The 24,407-nt window shown below is 42.7% G+C and overlaps 1 protein-coding gene across 1 annotated transcript in view; it reads right to left on the bottom strand.

The window, feature by feature from the left end:
• The window catches only part of nrg2a (neuregulin 2a), a 658,989-nt gene that overhangs the window by 16,897 nt on the left and 617,685 nt on the right, over nucleotides 1-24,407 (bottom strand). The window contains 1 exon segment of the mRNA XM_080201095.1: nucleotides 19,638-19,708. Within this exon segment, the coding sequence (XP_080057221.1) occupies nucleotides 19,638-19,708 (71 nt within the window).

Raw genomic sequence — 24,407 nt, 5'->3', positions numbered from 1 at the left:
CAATATGTTGTGTCTCAACATTACCTTCTCAGGAGACTAAGGAAATTTGGCATGTCAGCTACTATTCTCACCAACTTTTATAGATGCACAATAAAAAGCATTCTTTCTGGTTGTATCACAGCTTGGTACGGCTCCTGCTCTGCCTCAGACCACAAAGAATTACAAAAGGTCATGAATGTAACCCAATCCATCACGTAAACTAGCCTCCCATCCATCAACTCTGTTTACATTTCCCGCTGCCTTGGCAAAGCAGCTAGCACAACTAAGGATCCCACGTACCCACATTCTCTCTTCCACCTTCTTCCATTGGGAAAAAGATACAAAAGTCTGAGGTCATGTCCCAACTGACTCAAGAACAGCTTCTTCCCTGCTGCTGTCAGACTTTTGAATGGACCTACCTTGCATTAAGTTGATCTTTCTCTACATCCTAACTATGATTGTAACACTACGTTCTGCACTTTCTTGTTTCCTTCTCTATGAACAGTATGTTTTGTCTGTATAGTACGCAAGAAACAATACTTTTCACTGTATGTCAATACATGTACAAAAATCAAATCATTTGATAATTCAGTCTTGTCGTACAATCAGAATCAGCAGCTGCATAATGCAGCTCCTTAGTACCCATAGTTTTAGCACTAAAATGCCACTTTGGCATCAGTGGAACACAATCACCTTTCTGGTGCAAGCAGGCTTGCAACCATTTTAATGAGGGTGTTCGCACATCCGCTGATGTGAAGTCAGAACCACTACTTTGGTGCAGGGTGTTATTGCCTGCACACACATTGCTTTGTGCTACATGTCAACACCGCCCTATTCCACTCCTTCAGTGGCCACCTAACCATAGACAGCATATCTTATTGCTCAATGCCAGTTTTCCAACAGCAGTCATAATGCCTTCATTCAGCAGCAATCTGCTGTGCCATCAGCATTTCAGCACGACGACAAATCAGAGGGTGACAACCAGGAAATGGCGTCTGTGCTTTGATGGGAATCATGACTGCAACAGTCCATGTAGGAGTTAAAGAGGAGTTTTCAAGATCAATAGTGATCTGCTGCACGGCTTTGGCCTTGGTAACAGTTATATAACAAACAGCTACACAGCACAAAGAGGAACAGGAGGAGGAAATGAAAGAGGAGGACACGAAGCAATGTAGGCAGCCCCTTGCTAATGGGAATTCCTCAAATGAATCTTGGCAGTAACTGCAAACCAAATTCCATGTTCCCCAACAGTTCCACATTTTATCTTTCTTCTGTCACTGAGAAACAGGATTAGCTATGAGGATACTGTCGTCTTTGATGTTTCTAACCCATCAGTGGCTTTAACCTAGCAATAGCTGCTTCAGCTTAAAGTTTAAAGTTTATTTATCAGTGTCACAAGTAGGCTTACATTAAGTTACTGTGAAAATCCCTTCGTCCTCACACTCCATCTTCTGTTCAGGTACACTGAGGGAGAATTTAACCAGTATATTTTTGGACTGTGGGAGGAAACTGGAATACCTGAAGGAAACCCACGCAGACACAGAGAGAACATGTTATACAGTGACTCAAGCTGGGGATCAAATCAGGGTCCCTGGCAGTGCTAACCTCTACTGTGCTGCTTCAGTAATGGTCAGCCATGTCCCATCCATAGCCATTCCTGTCCACTGCCAGTTAGGTGATGCTCTCTCTGGTAATGCTCCACCTTGCCCCTCAAGAGAGAGGAAAGTGAGTCAGTGTGTGTCTTGCAGTCTGTTTGAGTAGTCTGACTGAATAGCTGACAGTATGGCCAGGCTGTGAGATGTGTGGGTACGAGGCTTCTGCAGCAGTGCCAGGTGTCTGAAAGGAGTGGGGGGGGTGGGGGGTTAAATTATGAATATTAAGTAGGAGTCATGACTGATAGAGAATTTTGTTGAGTGAGTGATGGAGCAGTGTCATGGCACAGTTGATGGGATATAGATGATAGACCCATCAGAGGATGGAGAATAGGAGCTCTAGCAGTGATTTTTGTGCGAACAGTCTTCATGCTCTGTTTCTCCCTGTAAAAAAAACCTACTACTTACTTGAATTCTACATTTTTTTGGAGCTGCTTCCAGAGATCACTGTCATTTTCAGTCATCTCAAAGTGTGAGCAGGATAACACAGCATCATGTGTGTTATCTTTAAAATTACATCAGTGTCCTATGTGCATCAATGAATCAGGCAGATTCCACAACAGTAAGTCAATCTGCTCTGCCAGGTTACTGCCCAAGCAGCAAGGCTGAAAATCACCCCTAACTCTGATTACAAGATGATTGCATCTTATTCATGAAAGTAAAGGGATTGAAGGGGAACAGTTGTCAGTAAAAATGTTAACATGTCCTGGATTTTACACACAATCGCATGTGGCTGTGATTTCCGCTTCTGTCCACCGGTCGGAATTTCCTGAAGGGTGCCCGGAGCTGATGAATTGATACAAAAATTGGCATCAGTTATGGCCTCAGTACTAACTGGGCATGGTGCAGTGGGCACTCTGTCCGCGGTCAGAACCTGAACGCAATTTCATGCTGGCTGACCAATTAAAGGCTGACCAGCATGAAATGTGACCGGACACTGGCACAGCGCTGCTGGCAGGGGCTGGTGCATGGTGGGCGCTGGGTCTGAAGAGGACCCAGTGGGGGATTTAAAGGCAGCAGATTCAACTTCCTGAATGGTGCCCAGAGCTGATGAATTGACACAAAAATTGGCATCAGTTATGGCCTCAGCACCAACTGGGTAATGCCAGTGGGCACTCTGCTCCTTGCTTTTTGGGTAAGTGCACTGTAGTGTAGACAGCGAGTGCCAGGTGGGATATCTTAATGCCGCAGGTGGCAAGAGGAGGCCACTACACCAAAGGAAGAATGTCTGATCAGGGTTGGCAGCCCAGCTCAGTGGGCATGATTTGGTGCATTGCGCACAGATCATGCAAAAAGTTTAATGATCTTCTGTGTTTGGCAAAGATGAGTGTCGAGTTGTCCAGATACAATGTGGAAATGTCCTGTGACACTCAGAGCTACAAAAGACTCGTAGACCTGTGCCAGCCAAGGCTGGGGATCTGTCCACTCGCCTTGGGGAGATAGAAGGACAAGATGTGCAAATTGGACAGTCACCTGAACCTGGCTCTCCTCACAATGCAAGGGTGGTCTAGTGTTGGAAATAGAGGGTAGACAAATGAACGCACAGATGAAAAGCAGCCACAATGATGTGGCATTGACATGAATTGGTGATGGAGTGGCCAACCTGCTTATGCTGAGCATATTTCAGATGGTCTCCATCATGTTAGAACGTGAGCGTGGAGCAATCACCTCAGGTCACAAAGTGAAAGAGGTTTTGGAGGAGATTAAGAGTCCAGCAGACAGATGCGAGTCTGTTAAAGAGTGCAAACAATGAAAGGTCGTCTCATTCCAAATGAGATCTCTGAGCAGAGTGGTACAGCAATGACGATGCCACAATGATGCAACTTCTACAGTCACACTAGTTTGCCCAGCATGCACATTGACTATGTGGTGATTGATACTATTGACATATTATTTTCCTTACACTAATGCACCATCCATCAGAGACTGCCTGGGCCCCAAGGAATCTCCCTTGACAACTAAGGAGGAGCCATTGGCAGACTCATCTGCATTATATCCTCTCTGGCTAACAGGCGCTAGTGTAGATACAAGAACATTTAGCAGGCATTAGTTTATTGGTTCAGCTGGTAGTGTACATTGGGGAGGGCATAACACACTCGCATAAGGAGCTGATGGGAGCCGAGACTGGCGTGGGTGCAGTCAGGGGATGGATGGAGACCAGGGCCACACTGAGTTTGATGTAGATAATGAGCTTTCAGCATTGCCCGTAAGGTGGCAAATGCTGGATGTCCAGTGGAATGCATGGGGAGATCCGGTGGAGATCTCTAAGGCCTGTCTGCCATGGTCTCTGTCATAGAAACCATAGAAAATTACAGCTCAGAAACAGGCCTTTTGGCCCTTCTTTCATGGAAGAATTCATGCAGAGTGTGAACACTGTGTTAACTCTGAGCTCCAAGCACACAACCTCCACTACTGAGGGTGGTAACTATCACAGAGAGGCAGATCCAATACATAATTTGGGGTTCCTGGGGTTGTGCTCAGATCGGCAAGCCCACACACTGGTAGTGAACCCAGGAGGTCCCTGCCAGCATGAGCGATGGATGAGGCACCTTAGTCTCCCTACTCGGTACCCATCCATTGGTGGTCAGCAGGGAGGTCCAGGCATTCCTCACTTGGACAGTCAAACAGCCTGTCATCTCTGTGTGCTCCTCTCATAGCACTCCAGAAGGGTGAGGGTCTCCCTGAGGGCTCATCACAGCTGTGCCTATATCCCTATGCATGCATAGGCTCCTCTTCAGATCAATCTGCTGAATCTTTCTCTGAGGCATGTTGAGTTGCCCCACTACCCTCATTCTCTAGTGGGTACTCCCTAATCAGTGCCAGGTTATGTGGAAGACAGCAGACCATGACGATAAAATGGCATTCACGCTGGAGAATATTGCAGCACACCCCCAGGCAAGGGAATCTCACCTTCAGCAATCCTATTGTCCTCTCAGCCAGTGTCCTTGTGGAGGCATGACATGGATTGTATTTCTCTTCCATCTCTGTCCTAGGATGTGAGATGGAGTTATGAGTCACCTTTCCAATGGATATCCTTTGTCATTCAGCAACCAACCATCCAACCAAGCTGAAGTCACAAACAGTCTTGGCACCTTGGAGTGTCACAGAAGAATGCGTCATGGGAGCTGACTGGGTACCTTGCAGTGACTTGAAAAATCTGGGTCCTGTGGTCACTAACTATCTGCATTGTCACGGAGTGTTAACCCTTCCTATTCACTAAGGCACCTGGCAGACCATCGTGTGTCTTGATGGTCATATGAATGCAGTCTATGGCAGCTTGGATGTGGGGGGTCCATGTAATAGCTGCAAAGCCTCTGACTTGCTCAGCCTGGCTGACCTGGTCTATCGGGTAATGAATGAATGTGCATACCCATCTGAACAGAGCATCAGTTACACACTTGACACAGTGATGGACAGCTGATTGGGACACTCCACACAGATACCCTTCAGACCCCTGAAATGATCCAGATGCATTAAAATTGAAAACTGCTGTGACCTTCACAGTCACCGGTATTGGGGTCCCAGGCATACAGATGGAGCCAATCATGCAGCATAACAATGTCGCAGTGTCCCCAGAGAGATAGAGCCACCTATGGCAGCGGACCTTGGACATGTTGAGGTAGCTGCATCTCTGTCTGTTATAATCTAGCAGGAGGATAGCGCCATCTGCTGCAGTGCTGTCTGTCTTGCTCTTCCCGTTGGCCTGCCTTCTCTCCCATAGGTCTCTCCCTGAGATGCTGTCTGTGGACACTGGCATCCTCTCTCTTTGGTCCCTCCAAAAAAGGTGCCCTCAGCAGGGTAGACAATCTCCAACTGCTGAAATACAGATGGCACTGCCTTGTGCACTGAAGGCTGCAATAGCAGAAATCTCCAACAGATATAATAAAACAAATGAGTCCTCAGAACAAAGCAAATACTTCATAAGAAAACAGAGGAAGATGTCTGAAATCTCAAGACCAAAGCAACAGCAAAGTCTCATCTTAACACCTAACAACTCACACAGCCAATGCTCCAGTCCCCTTTTAACGTGCCGTTGGATAAGAAAAATGGACAAACAGATGTTACCACTGACCAGAAACTGATCTGAAGTAGCTACATAAATATTTGACTACAGTAGCAGATCAGAGGCTGGGAATCCTGTGGTTGAGTAACTCTTCTTTTGTCTCCCCAAAGCCTGTGCATCATCTACAAGGCACAAGACAGGAGTGTGATGGAATATTCTGCACTTTTCTGGATGAGCGCAGCTCCTTCAACACTCAAGAAGCTTGACACCATCAAGAACAAAGCAGCTCATTAGACTGGCAATCCATCCAATACCTTAAACATTCAATCCCTCCACCACCGACGGACAGTGTGTACCACTGTAACTCACTGCAGCTCCTTTGACAATACCTTCCAAACCCACAACCTCTACATAGAAGGACAAGGGCAGCAGAGCTTCCACCATCTGGAGATTCCCCTCAAAGGCACACAACATCCTGACTTAGAAATATATCGCCATTCCTTCATTGTCACTGGGTCAAAATCCTGGAACTCCCTTCCTAACAGCACTGTACATGTTTATACAACACACAGACAGCAACGGTTCAAAGAAGACAGCTCACCAACATTTTCTCAAGGACAATTAGGGACGGGCAATAAATGCAGACTGAGCTATTGATGCTTGTATCCCATGAACGAATAAATGAAAATTTGTAAGATTGTGATGAATGAAAATTAAGGCCTGAATTTGGCCTCTGTGTTCGCTGTGCAAAATTGGGAGAATTTCTGTCTCTGTAAACTTGACATCATAAAACTGGCCCCAAGCTTCTGATTTTCGCTATAATAGGAATCAGGGCAGGCAAATCCAGAAGTCATGTGGGGTTAGAGATGGGCCCAACTTGGTCTGAGCAACTCAGATGGACATAGAAAGCAAGCCTTCAGAAAGGCTGGTTTGTGAGTTAAAAAGTCCATTGTGTTGTCCCTGTGTCTTTGAGGAGAGGATGGTGTGAAGACGCCAGCATTGGACTGGGGTAAACACAGTAAGAAGTCTCACAACACCAGGTTAAAGTCCAACAGGTTTATTTGGTAGCAAAAGCCACTAGTTTTCGGAACGCTGTTCCTTTGTCAGATAAATGGCATTTCTTCCAACAGAACTCCCACTTACCTGACAAAGGAGCAGCGTTCTGAAAGCTAGTGGCTTTTGCTACCAAATAAACCTGTTGGACTTTAATCTGGTGTTGTGAGAATTCTTACTTTGAGGAGAGGAGACAAGCTTTTTAAGTGAGTGGGAACTCTTTAAATATTGTCCAGATGTTTGCTGATCCTGGAACAGAATGGCCCATCCTGGGCTTTCCCTCAGGAAGACACTGTTAATGTTGCTACCTATTTACAGCGTACTGCTCTGAGGCACTAAAGGATGGAATGGCTTCTCAAGACACAGCTATGGAGATGGCACCATGTTGATACCATAACCTGACAAAGATATTCTGTGGAAATGTAATTAGAAGTTTTGCCTCAGTGGATGAATGATGAATCTTGCCATATTAGCCTATCCAAGTGCCCTCACACTGCCCATCTATCAGAATGCAACTACAGTTGATCCTTGACCAAGTTCCTCACATCCGTATGCATTCATCGCATGGCATCACCGCTCACCTGCATGAGATCCAACCATGAGAGATTGTCCAAAGTCATGGAGAGATACATGCAGCAGTATTTGGTTTGGATGCAACAGCAGTATCTTGGTCAGGAAAGGGTGCAAGCTTCACTCAGTAGCCTGGATCAGTCTGCTCAGAGTATGAGTTTGAGAGTATGACATCTATGCAATAAAATAGTTTTTAAGAAAAATTCATTCAAAGGACATGAGCTTTAAGGGCTGAATTGCCTACTACTGCTTCTAATTTCTATATTAAGACATGATCTCTGCTACACCTTCCCAAAGAGTAACACCTGGTAGTCCTCCCTGATGATGTTTTGTGGCACCTGTAGCTCCTGATTTACTGCCCTCCCTCGGGTGCATTAAAAATGTTATTCTGAACACAGTAGAAATTGGCAGCTTTCTACTTTAAAAGCATTAACTCTTGTACCTTCTTGCTTCGACAGTGCTTATGTGTGAGGGTGCCATGCCCAACTTGTCTCTTCTAGCCTTTCTCAAGCACAATGTTTTTCCTGCCCTCTGCCCCACTGTAGGGGCAAAAAAATTGCCCTGCCAAATCCAGAAGCCCTGCCCTCCTATTCCCTTGGATTAAAGAACTGCGGCCTCAAAGCGCCAAGGACCTGGGTTCAATTCTGGACTTGGGTGACTGTCTCTGTGGAGTTTGCACATTCTCCCCATGTCTAGGTGGGTTTCCTTTGGGTGCTCTGGTTTCTTCCCACAGTCCACAGATGTGCAGATTAGGTGGATCGACCATGCAAAATTGCTCCTTAGTGTCCCAAGATGTGCAGGTTAGGGGGACATGTGAGGATGCTCTGTCAGAAAGTTGATGCAAGCTTGATGGGCTTCCTGCTGCACTGTAGGGATTCGAGGATTCTATTCTATGATTCTAAAGATAAAAGCTTGCAAATTAATATTTACCACTTCTGTGGCAATCAATGCAATTTTTAAGCATTTCCAAATGGGTCTCTGTAAAGAACAAACTCCATCCTTCCAGGTCTACTCTGCATATGTCATGTTTCACACTCCAAGGTCACCAAAATCAGACATAGCTGATTTATATAGGCAGCTGCCTCTGCGTGTGCAGGACTCAGTAAAAAGTCTGACAACACCAGGTTTTAGTCCAACCGATTTATTTGATAATACTCACAAGCTTTCGAGGGGACTGCCTCTTCGTCAGGTGAATGGAGAGTTCTGGCCTCAGACAGAGCATATAAAGCACAGACAGTTTAGAGATTACTGATTAGAATGCGAATCCTTACACCTAACCTGCTGTTCAAGACCTGAAGTGGCTGACAATGTGAGTGGAAGGAGCACTGATCACAGGTTACAGAGATGTGTATTGTCTCCAGACAGTACAGTAAGTGAGGTTTTGCAAACCCAGGCAAGTCATGGGGGTTACAGATAGTGCGACATGAACCCAAGATCCCTGTTGAGACCATCCTCATGTGTGCGGAACTTGGCTATCAGTCTCTGTTCAGCGATTCTGCGACGTATCAGGTAGACAATGTTGGCCGAGTTGCAAGAGTATTTACCATGTACCTGGTGGATGGTATCCATGTCGATGATCTGGCATGTACGTTGCAAGAAAGGATGTCCCGAAGCATGGTACATTGAGGAGACCATGCAAACGCTACGACAACGGATGAATGAACATCGCTCGACAATCACCAGGCAAGACTGTTCCCTTCCTGTTGGCGAACACTTCAGTGGTCACGGGCATTCAGCCTCTGACCTTCGGGTAAGCATTCTCCAAGGCGGCCTTCACGACACACGACAGCGCAGGGTCGCTGAACAGAGACTGATAGCCAAGTTCCGCACACATGAGGACGGTCTCAACAGGGATCTTGGGTTCATGTCGCACAATCTGTAACCCCCGTGACTTGCCTGGGTTTGCAAAACCTCACTTACTGTACTGTCTGGAGACAATACACATCTCTGTAACCTGTGATCAGTGCTCCTTCCACTCACATTGTCAGCCGCTTCAGGTCTTGAACAGCAGGTTAGGTGTAAGGATTCGCATTCTAATCAGTAATCTCTAAACTGTCTGTGCTTTATATGCTCTGTCTGAGGCCAGAACTCTCCATTCACCTGACGAAGAGGCAGTCCCCTCGAAAGCTTGTGAGTATTATCAAATAAATCGGTTGGACTAAAACCTGGTGTTGTCAGACTTTTTACTGTGTTTACGCCAGTCCAACGCCGGCATTCCCACATCGTGCAGGACTCAACCAGGCCCATTTCCACCATATTTGGTGTAGGACTTCCATATTTTAGCCTCCTCTGCTATTTCCTCCTGTCATTGTGAACACTTAAGCCTTAGTAAGGATGCTTCATGAGAATCAAATAGTGCACGTACATAGAACTGATATTGACTCACATTCTGTGTATTGCATTAGCAAAATTACACTCAGAATAGTGACTCCTGGCTGCAATTGAATTTTTAAGTGTCTTGAGAGCATGAGTAATATATGACCCACTTTTGTTGAAATAGCATTTAGAATGCAAGTCAGTAAATTCTGTGAACTGAATCTGGAATCAAATACAAGAGTTAATGCTTTTAAAGTAGAAAGCTACCAATTTCTACTGTGTTCAGAATAACATTTTTAATGCACTTGTTAAATTATCAGATAACTGCAGTGAACTGATGGCTTTTGTTTTCAAGGAATTTTACAAAATTTCTGCTCAAGAATGTACAAAATAATATAGCTACTTATCACATATCAATGTTCAGTGAAACTTGAAAATTTGAAGAATGGAAAATCAGCGGAAAACATTTTCTGTATGTAGCACACTTGACAAAACAGACACGTTAGGCCAAAAGACCCTTCTTTCTCTCTGTTCATTTGTTTTTGTTCTGAACACATTTGCACGTCAGGTAATAATGATGTAGGAGAATAGGAGTAATTAGTTTCCTAGCATGGCAACACAGTGGTTCGCACTGCTGCCTCACAATGTCAGAGACCCGGGTTCAATTCTGGCCTCAGGTGAACGCGTGGAGTTTGTACATTCTCCCTGTGCCTGCGTGGGTTTCCTCCGGATGCTCCGGTTTCCTCCCATAGTCCAAAGGTGTGCAGGTTAGGTGGACTGGCCATGCTAATTTGTCCCTTGGTGTCCAAAGGTGTGTTAGTTAGGTTGGGGGGTGGGGGTGGGTTTGTTGGGTGGGGAGGTGGGGGAGGATGTGTTGGCCATGGTGACCATGTGACTTTTTCAGGAATAAGGCAAAAGGGTGGGGTCCTCTTCCAGGCAGTCGGTGCAGAGTTAATGGGCTGAATGGCCTCTTTCTGCCTTGTAGAGATTATATGGTTCTAATTTTATTCTGTCGACATTCTCAGTATTTTCGCCTTCCAACATGATAATCAGCTTTGATATGAATCAAAAGAAAATCATATGACTGGAATCTTACCACCGGTCATGCCAGTGGGATTTTCCCATCCCGCCGCAATTTACGGAGATTTGGATGGCCGCCAAATACTCTGACTTCACTGCATGGAAGCATGGCATGAATAGCAGGTAAGTTTGCGCCTATGTACAATTTAGAGTCCACGCTGGAACTGGAATTTTAAACCCGAGCTTAACAATGCTCAGAGAATAAAAAGTCTAGGCTACTTCAAGTCAGTGCATCTAACTGATCTTTCACATAAGCTGAAACTTTGCAAAGGTACGTGGCAGGATTCAAGCTACACATTACCATGTCTGCATAACTTTTCCTCTGCTTTGTCATAAAGAGTTGCTTAATTCATTCAGGGTTATAAGTAATAAATCTGATTTCTGCCTTTTTGCTGCCTTTGATAATGTGTGGAAATTACTCCAGGATCTTTTGACTCTCCAGTTTAATTCCTCTTCGGTCCCCTATTGGGATTCAATAATACTGGCTGATGTACTTCAGAATTTTGTTAAAAAGATAACTGAACTAGGCAATATGATCTACACCAAGTAAGATGCTGAAGATGAGTTGAGGCAGAGAGTTGAAATGACCCAGAAAAATTTCCATAAGCATCAAAGACATGAAAGTCAATTTCTCATATATACTCATACATATGTATTACAATCTACTTATCATCACAATACTGATAAAAAATTCACTTACCCTACTGACACTGTGCTTTAAAATCAAATTGGTTGTTTCTCTTTTTATTTCCTTTCACGAAACAATATTTATTCAAATTTGAATTCAGAGTTAAGCATGTGGTTTGCACCAATTTCACGGTAATTTTTGGTCATGTTCAGCACCGAATATGCTCGTATTTGCCTGAGTCATTTGCTGAGACATCATATGAAGGCCTACACCTTTAGTTTGTTGGCGGGTTTTGTATTACATTTTATAACCCAATAAAAAACCTAAAAGGGACAAGGATTAAATTATGGGATCTTGTGGAAATGACTGCAGTGCAGCAGACAAAACTTGTTGCTGAATACATGCTCCAATGTGGCAAGTGGCAGTGGAACATAACATGTGCAATAATCTGGAAGTGCATCATAGTTTTAAGGGATTTATATTTGTACTGGTAAATATTAGAAATAAGGTACAGTTTTAAGTGTCTTGATTTCATGTTACTATGGTAGGATGGATAAAACTTATAGTTAGATTCACGCTGGACATGTGTGGGGATTGGTTCAGTTCCAACTGTGTTTCCATTGTGCTTAGAGAGGGCTACGGCATGAAGAGTAAATGAACCATCAGTGGCTGCTTAGCAACCAGGGGCCTTGAAAGATAGAAAAGCTTCTGAGTTTTACTTTTAGCTGGATACATTGTAGTTGAAAAGGACACGAAGAAGTGAACATATCTCAACTCTGCCAGGAGAAAGACTGGACAGGATGGGAGCTACAAAGAGGCAGGCTTCCCAATGAATTAGTTAAGTCCAGATAAACAGGGCATTAGGACAGAAAGAATGATTTAAGACAACTGAAGTCAAGAGAACAGAGATCAAGGTACTGTTCAGAAGAACTCAAGCAAGAGTAAGTAACATGTTCTAAGTTAAAGACACAATCATAGTAACCAGATTTGAAGTGGGAAAGCAGACTTCAGAGGTAGATCAAAGGTTTGGTGCCATTAAATAGAGTCTACAAATCGAGAGTTAAGCAACTGTCGTCAGAACAAAGAAATCCTAGATGGTGTAAAACCTGGATACTGGATTTTTGTTAAAAGTGGAATGGAAGTTTTGTGTAAAAGAGACATTTGAAAAACTTGGATTTCAAAATGCAATCACTAATGGAAAGTGTTATTGTGAAAGAAGATTTCAAAGAATGTTTTGGAAAGGAGTTTGAAAACTCTCATGTGACAATCATTTGGAGGAATTCTGTGGAAAAATTCACAGACACTAATTTCGGTTCAGAGCGGAATATGTATTGACCACAGCCAATCAGCATACTCAAAGGGACTTTGTATCACTTAGACTATTGTAACTTAAGATGTACTTTGTAATCCATGTTCATCTTAAAATCTGTGTGCATTTGTTAAGGTAATAGGGGGGAAGTAAAGGAGTATTCTACCATAACCTAATTTTTCATGTTTAATAAATGTTTTTCCTTATTGTTAAAACTAATTAGCAGGCCTGTGATTTTGTTCCTCCATGTTTGATAAAAAAGATAAAGGTTACAGTCTTTTGATCCTGTGTTTCATTCTGGAAACTTCCGGTCCAGTTATAACATCAACTGGATTGTAACACAGAGGACATTGGAATGATCAAGCATGTTGTACTTTGGAAAACCTGAAGATTTGGGGTGATAATGTAATATACTTACTGTCACAATAAATGGAGTTTTATATTGGCAGTGCAGAATAAAAATCAGGTTGTAGTGACTTGAAGAGGGATTTTGGATTTTAAGTTTCAAATTGTATGGTAACAATGCATTCTAGTGACTTGAAATGCAGAGGAGGTAGGGTAGAACTTAAATGGTGTAGTGGTGTTTGAGCTGATAGTTTCCTAAAATTGAGGTGTGATGTGAGAGGAAGTGGGCAGGAATTACATTGGAAAAGAAAACAAAATAGTGATAAGAGATGGCCTTGTCACAAATTAAAATCTTCAAAGCGGCAAAGACTTGCAAGGTCAAATGGGGAATGGAGAAATGTGTGAATGGAGGAAATTGAATGAAAAGTCATTGGGAGGACTGGGGGCATTTGGAGTAAAACTGTAGTTATCAAGGATTGAAATCATTACATACAGAGCCTGAGGGAGGGGAGCTTGGTAAAAGCAGTAGGGAGAATAAGAATTATAAAGAGAATGCTAGAGGAATGACAGTAATACACTTGAATGAATAAAAAACATCAGAAATATAAAGGATCGGTAGTATGGGCAGGCGCATTGTAGGAGGAAAGTAAAACTTGATATAATACTACAACTAGAATTAAACCCTCACATAAAGAACAAATAATAAACTGGAATTCAAAATACTCAATCACTTTGAAGAGATTAATATAATCCTGCACCATTTCTTCATGCTGTATCAAAATTTCAACACTTTGCATTTTCATACTTTATTATATCTTATAGATATTAGTCCATACTGAGTCCCACCTAATCAACATCTGAAAGTTAACTGAAATTATAACCACTGTAACAATCTTTCACAGGATTTAATTATTCAATCAATGCAAAACAATTTTTAGGCAAAAGAAATAGATTTGTTTGCATAACAAGTGACACCTGCTATAACATGAGCCTTTGATGAACTTAGAGCCTTGATTCATGCGTGGAACTTGGATGTGGTTGTGGGAACAGAGATTTGCTTAAAAGAGGGACAGGACTCGTAGCTAAATGTTCTGGGATAAATATGTTTTAGATGAGACAGAAAGGAAGGTAAAATAGGTGGGGGAGTTGCAATACTGGTTAGGGAACATATTACAGCTGTATAGAGGGAGGACACCTTGGAAGAATCATGTAACAAGACTTGTGGGTAGAGCTCAGAAACAGAAAGGGGGCAGTCATTATGATGGGGATGTATTACAGACCTCCCAACAACCCACAGGGAGTTGAAGGATGGATTTGTAAGCACATTCTGGACATGTAGGAATAATAGGGTTGCTGTAGAGGGAGACTTTAATTTTCCTCATATTGACTGTAAATCCCTTAGGACTAAGAGTCCAGATGGTAAGGAATTTGTTAACTGTGTCCACGAGGTTTTTTTGGAACAATATAAAGATTGTCCGACTAGAGAGGGGCCTATATTGGACCTGGTACTAGGGAATGAGCCTGGCCAAGTCATCAAAGTTGCAGAGGGGGAATATGTGGTGAGCAGTGACCACAATTCCATAAGTTTTCAAATACTCATGGAAAAAGGAGGCGAGGGCCTAGTGGTATTATCCTCAGTTAATGGTCTGGATTACTACTCTAGTGATACCACTAGGCTATCGCCTCCGCCACAGCAGATGGTGGAATCTGAATTCAATTTTTTAAAAATCTGAAATTAATATTCTACTGATGACCTTAAAGTTATTGTTGATTGTTGTAAAAACCCACCCGGTTTACTGATGTCCTTCAGGGAAAGAAATGTGCCATCTTTACCTGATCTGGCCTACATGTGACTCCAGAGCCACAGCAATGTGGTTGACTCTCAACTGCCCTTGGGCAACTAGGAATGGACAATAAATGCTGGCCAGCTAGTGATGCCCATGACCCACAAATGAATAAAAAATACTGTTGTCCTCGGATTAAGGTGCTAAATTGGGGGAAAGCTAACTACAATTGGATTTGGCAGGATTTGGAGGCTGTTGTTTGAGAGAGGCTGTTTCAGGGTAAATCCACATCTGGTGTGTAGGAGTTTTTTAAGAAGCAGTTGATCAGAGTGCAGGACAGGCACGAGCCTGTTAAAAAGGACAGGAAAGACAGGATTCGGGAACTGTGAAAGACCAGGGAAATTGTGAGTCTAGTCAAAAAGAAAAAGGATGCATACAAAAGGTCTAGGCAACTAAAAGCAGATGAAACGCTTGAAGAATACAGGGAACTTAGAAAAACACTCAAACCAGGAGTTAGGAGGGCAAAATGGGGTCACAAAGTGTCCTTGGCAGCAGGATCAAGGAGAATCCCAAGACATTTTATACATATATTAAGAACAAGAGGACAGCTAGAGAAAGAGTTAGAAACATAGAAACACAGAAGATAGGATCGGGGGAGGCCATACAGCCCTTCAAGTCTGCTCTGCCACTCATTACGATCATGGCTGATCATCCAACTCGACGGCCTAGTCCTGCTTTTTCCCATGACCTTTGATCCTACTCGCCCCAAGTGCTTTATCCAGCTGCCTCTTACATTCAATGTTTCGGCATCAGCTACTTCCTGTGGTAATGAATTCCACAGGCTCACCACTATTTGGATGAAGAAATGTCCCCTCACCTCCATCCTAAATGGTCCACCCTGAATCCTCATAGACTGTGACCCCTGATTCTGGGCTCCCCCACCATCGGGAATATCCTCCCTGCATCCACCCTGTCTAGTCCTGTTAGAATTTTATTATTCTCTATAAGATCCCCCTCATTCATCTGAATTCTCGGGAAAACAATCCTAAACTAATCAATCTCTCCTCATACATCAGTCCCGCCAGCCCCAAAATCAATCTGGGAAACCTTTGCTGCACTCCCTCGAGAGCAAGAGCACTCTTCCTCAGAAAAGGAGGCCAAAAACTGCACACAATATTCTCAGTATGGCCTCACCAAGGCACTGTATAACTACAACAACGCATCTCTGCTCCTGTACTCAAAACCTCTCGCAATGAAGACCAACATACCATCTGCCTTCTTTACCACCTACTGCACCTGCATGCTTACCTTCAGTGCACAAGGACACCCAGGTCCCGCTGCACACTTCCCTCTCCCAATTGATGGCATTCAGGTAATAATCTGCCTTCTTGTTTTTGCTTCCAAAGTGAATAACCTCACATTTATCTAAATTATACTGCATCTGCCATTGATGTGCCCACTCACCCAACCTGTCCAGATCATTCTGAAGGATCTCTACATCCTTGTCACAGTTCAGTCACCCAACTTGGTATCATCTGCAAACTTTGGGATGTTACATTTTGTTCCCTCATTCAAATCATTAATATGTATTGTGAATATCTGGGGTCCCAGCACCAATCCCTGTGGCACCCACTAGTTACTACCTGCCAATTTGAAAAGCACCCTTAATTCCAATTCTTTGTTTCTTCTTTGCCAACTAGATTTCTATCCATCTCAATACACTTCCCTCAATCCCATGTGCTTTAACCTTGAGTTGGTCCACTCAAGGACAAAGGAGAGAAATTATGCATAGAACCAAAGGAAGTGAGTAAGATCCTTAATGAGTATTTTGCATTGGTATTCACTAAGGAAAGGGACATGTTGATTGATGGTGTCTTGGAGGGGTATGTAAACCCTCTTGAGCAAGTCATCATTACAAGGAAGGAAAATTTAGGTGCATTAAAAAGCATTAAGATAGACAAATTCCCAGGGCCAGATGGCGTCTATCCCAGATTTCTGAAGAAGGCAAGAGAGGAAATTGCTGGGCCTCTAACAGAAATCTTTGTCTCCTCATTGGCCACAGGTGAGGTCTCAGATGATTGGAGGACAGCCAATGTTGTTGAGTTATTTAAGAAGGGTAGCAAGAATAACCTGGGTAATTATAGGCCAGTGATAGAGAAATTGCTGGAGAAGGTTCGCAGGGGTAGGATCTATACACATTTGGAGCTTAATGGTATTTTTGGGACAGACAGCATGGTTTTTTACGAGGGAGGTCAAGCCTCACCAATTTGATTGTGTTGCCTGGCGACGAGAGGGTTGTGGATGTTGTCTATATGGACTTTAGTAAAGCATTTTCACAAGGTTCCTCTTGGCAAGCTGGCACAAAAGGTTAAATCATACAGGATCAAGGGTGAACTAGCTAGATAGATTCAGAACTGGCTTGGCCATAGAAGGCAGAGGGTGGCACTGGAAGGGCGTTTTTATGAATGGAGGCCTGTAACTAGCGGTGTTCTGCAGGGATGAATGCTGGGACCTTTGTTGTTTGTAATATATGTAAATGACTTGGAAGAAAATGTAGCTGGTCTGATTAGCAAGTTTGTGGATGATACTAAGATTGCTGGAGTTGTGGATAGTGATGAAGATTGTCAGAGAACACAGCAGGATATAGACAGGCTGGAAAATTGGTGGAGAAATGGCAGGTGGAATCTAATCTGGACAATGCGAGGTGATACATTTTGGTAGATCCAATTCAGGTGGGATCTATTAAATGAATGGCAGAACCATCAGGAGCATAGACACATAAAGAAATCTGGGAGTACAGGTCCACAGATCCTTAAAAGTGGCAGCACAGGTGGAAAAGGTGGTAAAGAAAGCATGTGGCATGCTTCATTGGTCAGGGCATCAAGTATAAAAGTTGGCAAACTAGGTTACAGTTATATAAAATGTCAGTTAGGGCACATGACATTTGTCATGGAATACTTTGTCCAATTCTGGTCATCACACTACCAGAAAAAGTGGGGGCTTTGGAGGGAGTACAGAAAAGATTTACCAGGATGTTATCTGTATTAGCTATTAGGACAGAATAAACTGGGATTGTTCTCCCTGGAAAGTCGGAGGCTGACGTGTGACCTGATAGATATTTATAAAATTATGAGGGACAAAGATAGGGTGAACAGTTGGAAGCTTTTTCCCAAGGCAGGAATGACAATTACAAGGTGGCATAAGTTCAAGGTAAGGGGAAAAGGTTCAGTAGAGATGTACGGGAGAAGTTTTATGTAGAGGTGATGGGGGCTTGGAATGCCCTGCCAAGTGAGGTGATTGAGGCAGACATGTTGGTGACATTTATCTGGATAGACACATGAACAGGTAGGGAATAGAAGCATAAGTGGTTGGTCTAGATAGGGCAATGTGATCAAATGTGGGCCAAAGAGTCTGTTCCTGTGTTGTACTGTTCTTTGAATGTTGTTTGACCACTAATAGCTCCTTTATCTCTCTGCCTTGCATAGAAGCACCTCTCACATTAGGTGCATTTCTATTTAATTTACAGAGGGGGATAGGAAGAGAATTACACAATTAAAGTCAGATGAGATATAAACAAACTGTAAACTGTTCTCAAACATACTTTTGAATTAAAAAGTGATTGAAGACAAACTGCATACAAATCTCATAGACATTGAAATATTAAATTAGTTAATTTTGGATTACTAATGCTTATTGCTATTAACAACTAATTATTTTTAATAAATGTAACACAATTTCCTTCTCTGATCACCTGTATAGAATGGTCATTTGTCTATTTCTGCAGCAAATGTTTAGTCTGAATGATGTTAAGATACTTATGAAAGATGGTTGGCAAACATTCTTTGTTTTCAAGTGTCATGGCATAACCATGCAAATGCATGACACTGATATAACACCCCGCCCTCATAGAGATTAGATCCAAGTCCTCAATAACTCCAACTAAAAAAACATGTTTTCCCTAACGCTTTTCAAGGAAGGTAGAGCCCAATTCACATAGCTGTGTCACTCAAATGGTACAACTGTTCCATTGAATTCTGAGTTCTATTGCTCTCACTATGTTGACTGACATTTATGGCCTTAACAAGGAACCAAATGCTACTGCTAATAGCTGATATGTCCATGAAGTATATATGATAACTATATGGTTTGTCTGATCCTATATTCAGCAAAAGACAGTTCGAAGTGCAATCTTTGATCAGATTCATTGGAGTTGAAGAAATTCATGTTTTCCATGCACCCTACAGTAAAGTGTATTGAAATGGAATTCTATAGATATTCATGGTTGTATTATGTGTCAAATGGACAAGGTGTTTATAACAAAAAATAATCTTATTCTGTCAACTGTGATGTCTAATTTTGATATTTGATGGAAACAAGACATCCTCTTATATAACATCCAATAAGTGATACTAACCTTCTAATTTCATTTCCTTATTCTACTCTGAAGATACATGGGTTTAATAGTTTCAGGGAGATTATTAGGGGTTGTGATGTAGGAAAGACAGGTAAATAGCATCATCAACAGAAAACAGTAGCAGAAAAGCATGCTATGATTCAGCAATAGCATGCTTCAGTTTAAGAAGAGAAGAAATGGACGTACTGTAGAAACTGGCCATTACGTAGTGTTGGCAGCGATCACCTGTAAATTCATTTGGACACCTGACAAAAGAAACAAAAACCATAGAGAAAGAAACAAGATAGAAAGGATTTAACATTAGAACAGAGCATTCGAGGACACACATCCCAAAAGCATTGGTGAGACCACTGGGTTATTCAGCAGCAGAAGAAGAGTTATCAAAATAAATTGTTTCTTTCAAAGCCTAGTCGCCTTAACATGCTGCTTCTGTAAAAACCCCCAACTTCAGTGGTGTCACCAAGGATACCTAGAAGTAGTGCAACACTTCCTTACATAACATACTTAGATCAGGTTTATATGTTCTCAAGGGCTCAGTCTCCAAACATCTTTGTCCGAAGAATCCAGGTTGGCATCTGGGGGAGGAAAAGGGGACAAATCACAAAACAAATGTAGGCAAATGCAAGGCCGAAGTTACAAAATAACTTCAATCCCCAGTGGAATAATTTATGTTATCATGAGACTGCAAAGAAGCTGCTGAAATAGCATGTTCCTGTTAACCACCACAGGTGGTTCCACTGAAGGTTGGAACAGTTTATTTCAGTACAAAGAAAACGTAGAAAAATGATAACAAGTGCATTAAATCATTTTAATTAAACTCAATAAAATTAAATAATGAGTAAGTTTGGACGAAAATGAACAAAAATGTTGGTTCGTGCTTCTGATTCTGCATTAAAACAACACTAACAAAATTGTACTATATACTTCTGAGAACTGCAGTAAAAAGGTAAGAACAGGCAAAATTATGGAACTTGAAGTAATTGAAGCTGCAATGACAAGTCAGCGTGAAAGTTATACTAATATATGAAATTATTATAATTTAATGAATGGAGTTACCACACGTCAAGTACGAAACATATAAATAGCATCTGGTAAAGTTGAAGGTTTATATAAGTATTTAAAATATAAATATAATTTTAAGTAACACAACTCATGGGGCCATAACTTCCTTGGAGTGGCAATCAATGGCAGATTGCTTACTTTGATTACTTGCGCTTACATTCTTAAGCACTTCTCTCGCCTGACCTTCCTGACTCAGTTTGGGTAAGACTCAAGAAGCGAAGTCTGCCCCAAGATCATGTGGCAAAGTGTAAAAGGAGTGGAGCGAAGGAGGATGCACTCCCTTTTTACAGTAAGCACTCTCACAACACCAGGTTAAAGTTCAACAGGTTTATTTGGGAGCACGAGCTTTCAGAGCGTTGCCTGTTGATCAGGTTAGTTTTATTCACCTGATGAAGGGGCAATGCTCCAAAAGCTCGTGCTACCAAATAAACCTGTCGGACTTTAACCTAGTGTTGTGAGACTACTTACTGTGCCCACCCCAGTCCAACGCCGGCAACTCCATGTCATGACTCCGTTTTTACAGCACTAGGTGTTGTAAAGTAGATGAGTTTAAAGATCCCATTGAAAGGGAGAGGTAAGTTTCTAAGGCAAGTGAATGGGTTGTGTGGAGTGGAGGTTCAGACATTGGAGGATTGGGGGCTTTGGACCTCGGCAGGGGTGAGGCATTTTGGGCATCGACAGAGGTAGGGAAGTAGACATGGGGAGGGGTATTGGGCATCGCAGGGTGGTGGGTGCAGACATCATGGTGGTTGGGGAAGTCAGACATTGGGGGAGAGGTGATCTGGGTCAGGTCGGATGGGGGAGTGTCCAGTGGTTTGGGAGATTGGTGGTGGAGGGAAGCAGTTTCAGATTGGGGGATTGAGGGCGTGGTCGGGTCCAGCTGGATTGAGGGTGGGATGCATAGTTGGGGGGGGGGGGGTTGGCGGTGGTTGGCAGGGATGTCTGTTGTGGGGGGGTGCGGGGGGCAGGGTCATGTGAGCAGGGCTTAGGTTACCCTGCAGTTACTCTGTAGCCAGAAGTGCTTTCTTTCCTTCTAACTCCTTCAGAGTAACTGAGTATAAAACAGACAAAACCATCCTAAGTTAACGATTTAAATCGCTTTGTTGGATGGTTCCCAGTGCAACACAATTGTCCAGCGAAGTTAGCGCTTCTGGACAACTGCCAGGTGAACCCTTACCTGCAAACTTCCAAGAAGGATTCCCCAGCACATCTTTGGGGTACCCCCAATCTGACCCTGGAGAGCTAGGAAGTTACGGGCCATGGTTTAACCTATGAAATTGTGTTAACACATTTCAAAACATAACTTTGCAAATTAGTTAGATATTAGGTGGAGAATTTTTGTAATAGCAACAAAATCATAGTTGTATTGACAATATTTTGTAATAACCACTATGTGTAATTTTTTTTCAAAGGAAATTCACCTCATTTAATTCTAACAATGTTTCTCACAAGCACAGGACTCTGAATTAAGTTTCAACATATTGTGGAGAAATCAGCTTGCAACATGTGTGGTCAACAGCACTTCTCTATCTTCCCCATGCGTCCTGGATAAAAGTCCACAAACTTGACGTTTGTATATAATCGGTAATCTTGTATTATATGTTTCTACATCATTTTGTCTTACTTATTCAGTTTGCTGAAAATCTACTTAGAAATATATGTGAGATTCGTATGTTCTAAATATCTTTAAGAATAAGTGAATAGAGCATTGATCAAAAATAATAATTACTGAATTGGCCATCTTACAAAACATGATTTATCTCATTATGTTTTCCTCACTGACCTGTAGAAAAGCTAATTTTTCTTTACTTTTTTTTGCCTCATTCCAGCTAATTTGCCAATTCCCTCCTTTTGTTTGTTGCTTTATCCAGATTCCAATTTAATTAATCTATGTTCTCCCAATCTTGTTGAAAAGCTAAAACAAGTCTTCTTTTGGTTAAGAGAACACATTATAAGCATATAGGGTCAGTTCAATTCTGCAGATTGATGAAATGAAACCACAAGTTACATCTGAAGAGGCTGACAGAGTGAAAAATGCAGTCTGGTTTCGTAACCAGAGCTGTGAAGGTTTCCAAAGAACCAACTGATACTTTTGCTAGTCCTCTGAGGTCATCTATCTGGCACAAAACCTAATAAATTGAGTCATGTCACAAAGAACTTTTGCTCTTTAACTGTGATGTTACACCATTATAAGGATTTTACACGGGGCCTATTAGTTACGTGTTGAGAAAGGTGAGAAGAATAAACATGGCATGTACATGCAATCAGTTTAAATTCAGTTACAGAGAAGCTTGTAGAAATAATGATGTGTGAAAATTAACTGTTGGGCATGGATTAATAAAGAAGATGGACTGAATGGCCTCCTTTTGTATTATAGGGATCTTATAAGAGCCAGCACAGACTTCATGGAATCCCTACATTGCAGAAGGAGGTAATCCGTCTCATCGAGTGTCATCCCAGGACACTAAATGGCAATTTAGCATGGCCAATTAACTTGACCCACACATCTTTGGACTATGGGAGGAAACTGGAACACCCAGATCAAATCCACACAGACATGGGGAGAATGTGCAAACTCTACACAGACAGTGGCCTGAGGCCAGAATTGAACTCAGTCCCTGGAGCTGTGAGGCAGCAGTGCTAACCACTGTGCCACCGTGCCTGCCCTTGTGGTGTGTAGTGGTAATATCACTGGACTAGCCATCCAGAGGTCCAGCCAAATATTCTGGGGACATGGGTTTAAATTCCACCACAGCAGCTGGTGTATATTAAGTTCAATCATAAATCTGCAGTAAAGCCAGTCTTAGTAATGGCGGCCATAAAAATACCATAGATGGTTGCAAAAACCCTTCTTTAAGGAAAGAAATTTCCCATCCTTACCTGGTCTGACCTACATGTGACTCAGTCCCTCAGCCTACTGCCCTCAGAAATGACCTAGCAAGCCACTTAGTTCAAGGACAATCAGGGATGGGTAACAAATATTGGCCTTGGCAGATTTGCCTGCATTCCATGAAAGAATAAAAAGAATAACAAACTTTTGAAGTCAGCAAGAAGATTAACAAAGCAGGGATCCTACACTTTGTAAAGAGAGACATTGGCTGGAATTTTACCAGCCCGCCCACCACAGGAATCGGAGCAGGCAAGGGGGGGGAGGGACCATGGAAAGGTCTGTAGACTTCGGGAGGGATTTTACGGCCGTAAAATTCCGGCAATAGGGCGGTGCTTTCCCGTCCTGCCTGCCACTGGAATTGAAGCGGGTGGGATATGGCCCACCCAAAGGTTCGTTGGCTTCAGGTGGGATTTTCTGTTCTTGGGGCAAGCACGGCTGGAAAATCTGACCCATAAAGTATAAAAGCCAGGAACGTTATGCTAAAATCTATATAAAACACAAGTTTGGCCCCAGCTGGAATGTGGGTTTAAGAAGAATGTATTAGGGGCTACAGAAGTGACTGACTAGAAAGATACCATAAGTGAGAGATAACAATCACATGAATAGGTTGAAGAAGCTGGGACTGTTCTCCTTAGAACAGAAAACAGTATTTGATAGGGAAGTTTAAAATCATGAAGTGTTTAGATAAAGTAAACAAAGAGAAACTGGCTGAATTTTCTGGAGATGGCAGAAGGCCCAGAGCCAGAGCTGAAAGTGGGAAGTGACCTGTGTTGGTTGACAATGGGATCTAGGGCACATATTGCTCCGAGAGTTGGCAAAGAGGGCTGGCAACTCAACAATGCTACCATTAGCAATGACGGTTGCTGAGGCTGTAGCTACAAGAATATGGTGCTTCAGTGGCTGGGCTGTCTCAAAGGCAATTAAATACTGAGGTTGGGAGGTACCTTGGAAGGGGGAGAAGAATGAGAGGTGGGCTCAGAACTGGCAGCTCCAGCCACAATGGGGGTGGAGGGGTTAGTCTTTCCATTGGCAATCAAGTGTCCGTGAAGGAGAACTCCTCATGGAGCCCGCTTGGGGCTGTTGCGTTTCACAGGGTGATCTTCATATATGGTCAAGAGCCTTCTAAATGTGAGCAAAATGGCCATAGTGGTGGGACATGGTCCTTACTTGGCCCTTTAAGTGGTTCAATTGGCCTTGGTTGGTATCTGAGCCACCAACTTTCATGCAATTCCCAAAATTGCATGGTACAGAAAGAGATCAGGGATCCCACACTTAACACCTCTTTGTGCCATTTTATCAACTTTGTTCCTCCCAGTCCATCC

The sequence above is a fragment of the Carcharhinus amblyrhynchos genome, chromosome 13, assembly GCF_965287045.1.
Source record: "Carcharhinus amblyrhynchos chromosome 13, sCarAmb.v2.hapA, whole genome shotgun sequence".
NCBI classification, from domain to species: Eukaryota; Metazoa; Chordata; class Chondrichthyes; order Carcharhiniformes; family Carcharhinidae; genus Carcharhinus; species Carcharhinus amblyrhynchos.
This window is presented reverse-complemented; position numbering and strand designations above follow the sequence as displayed.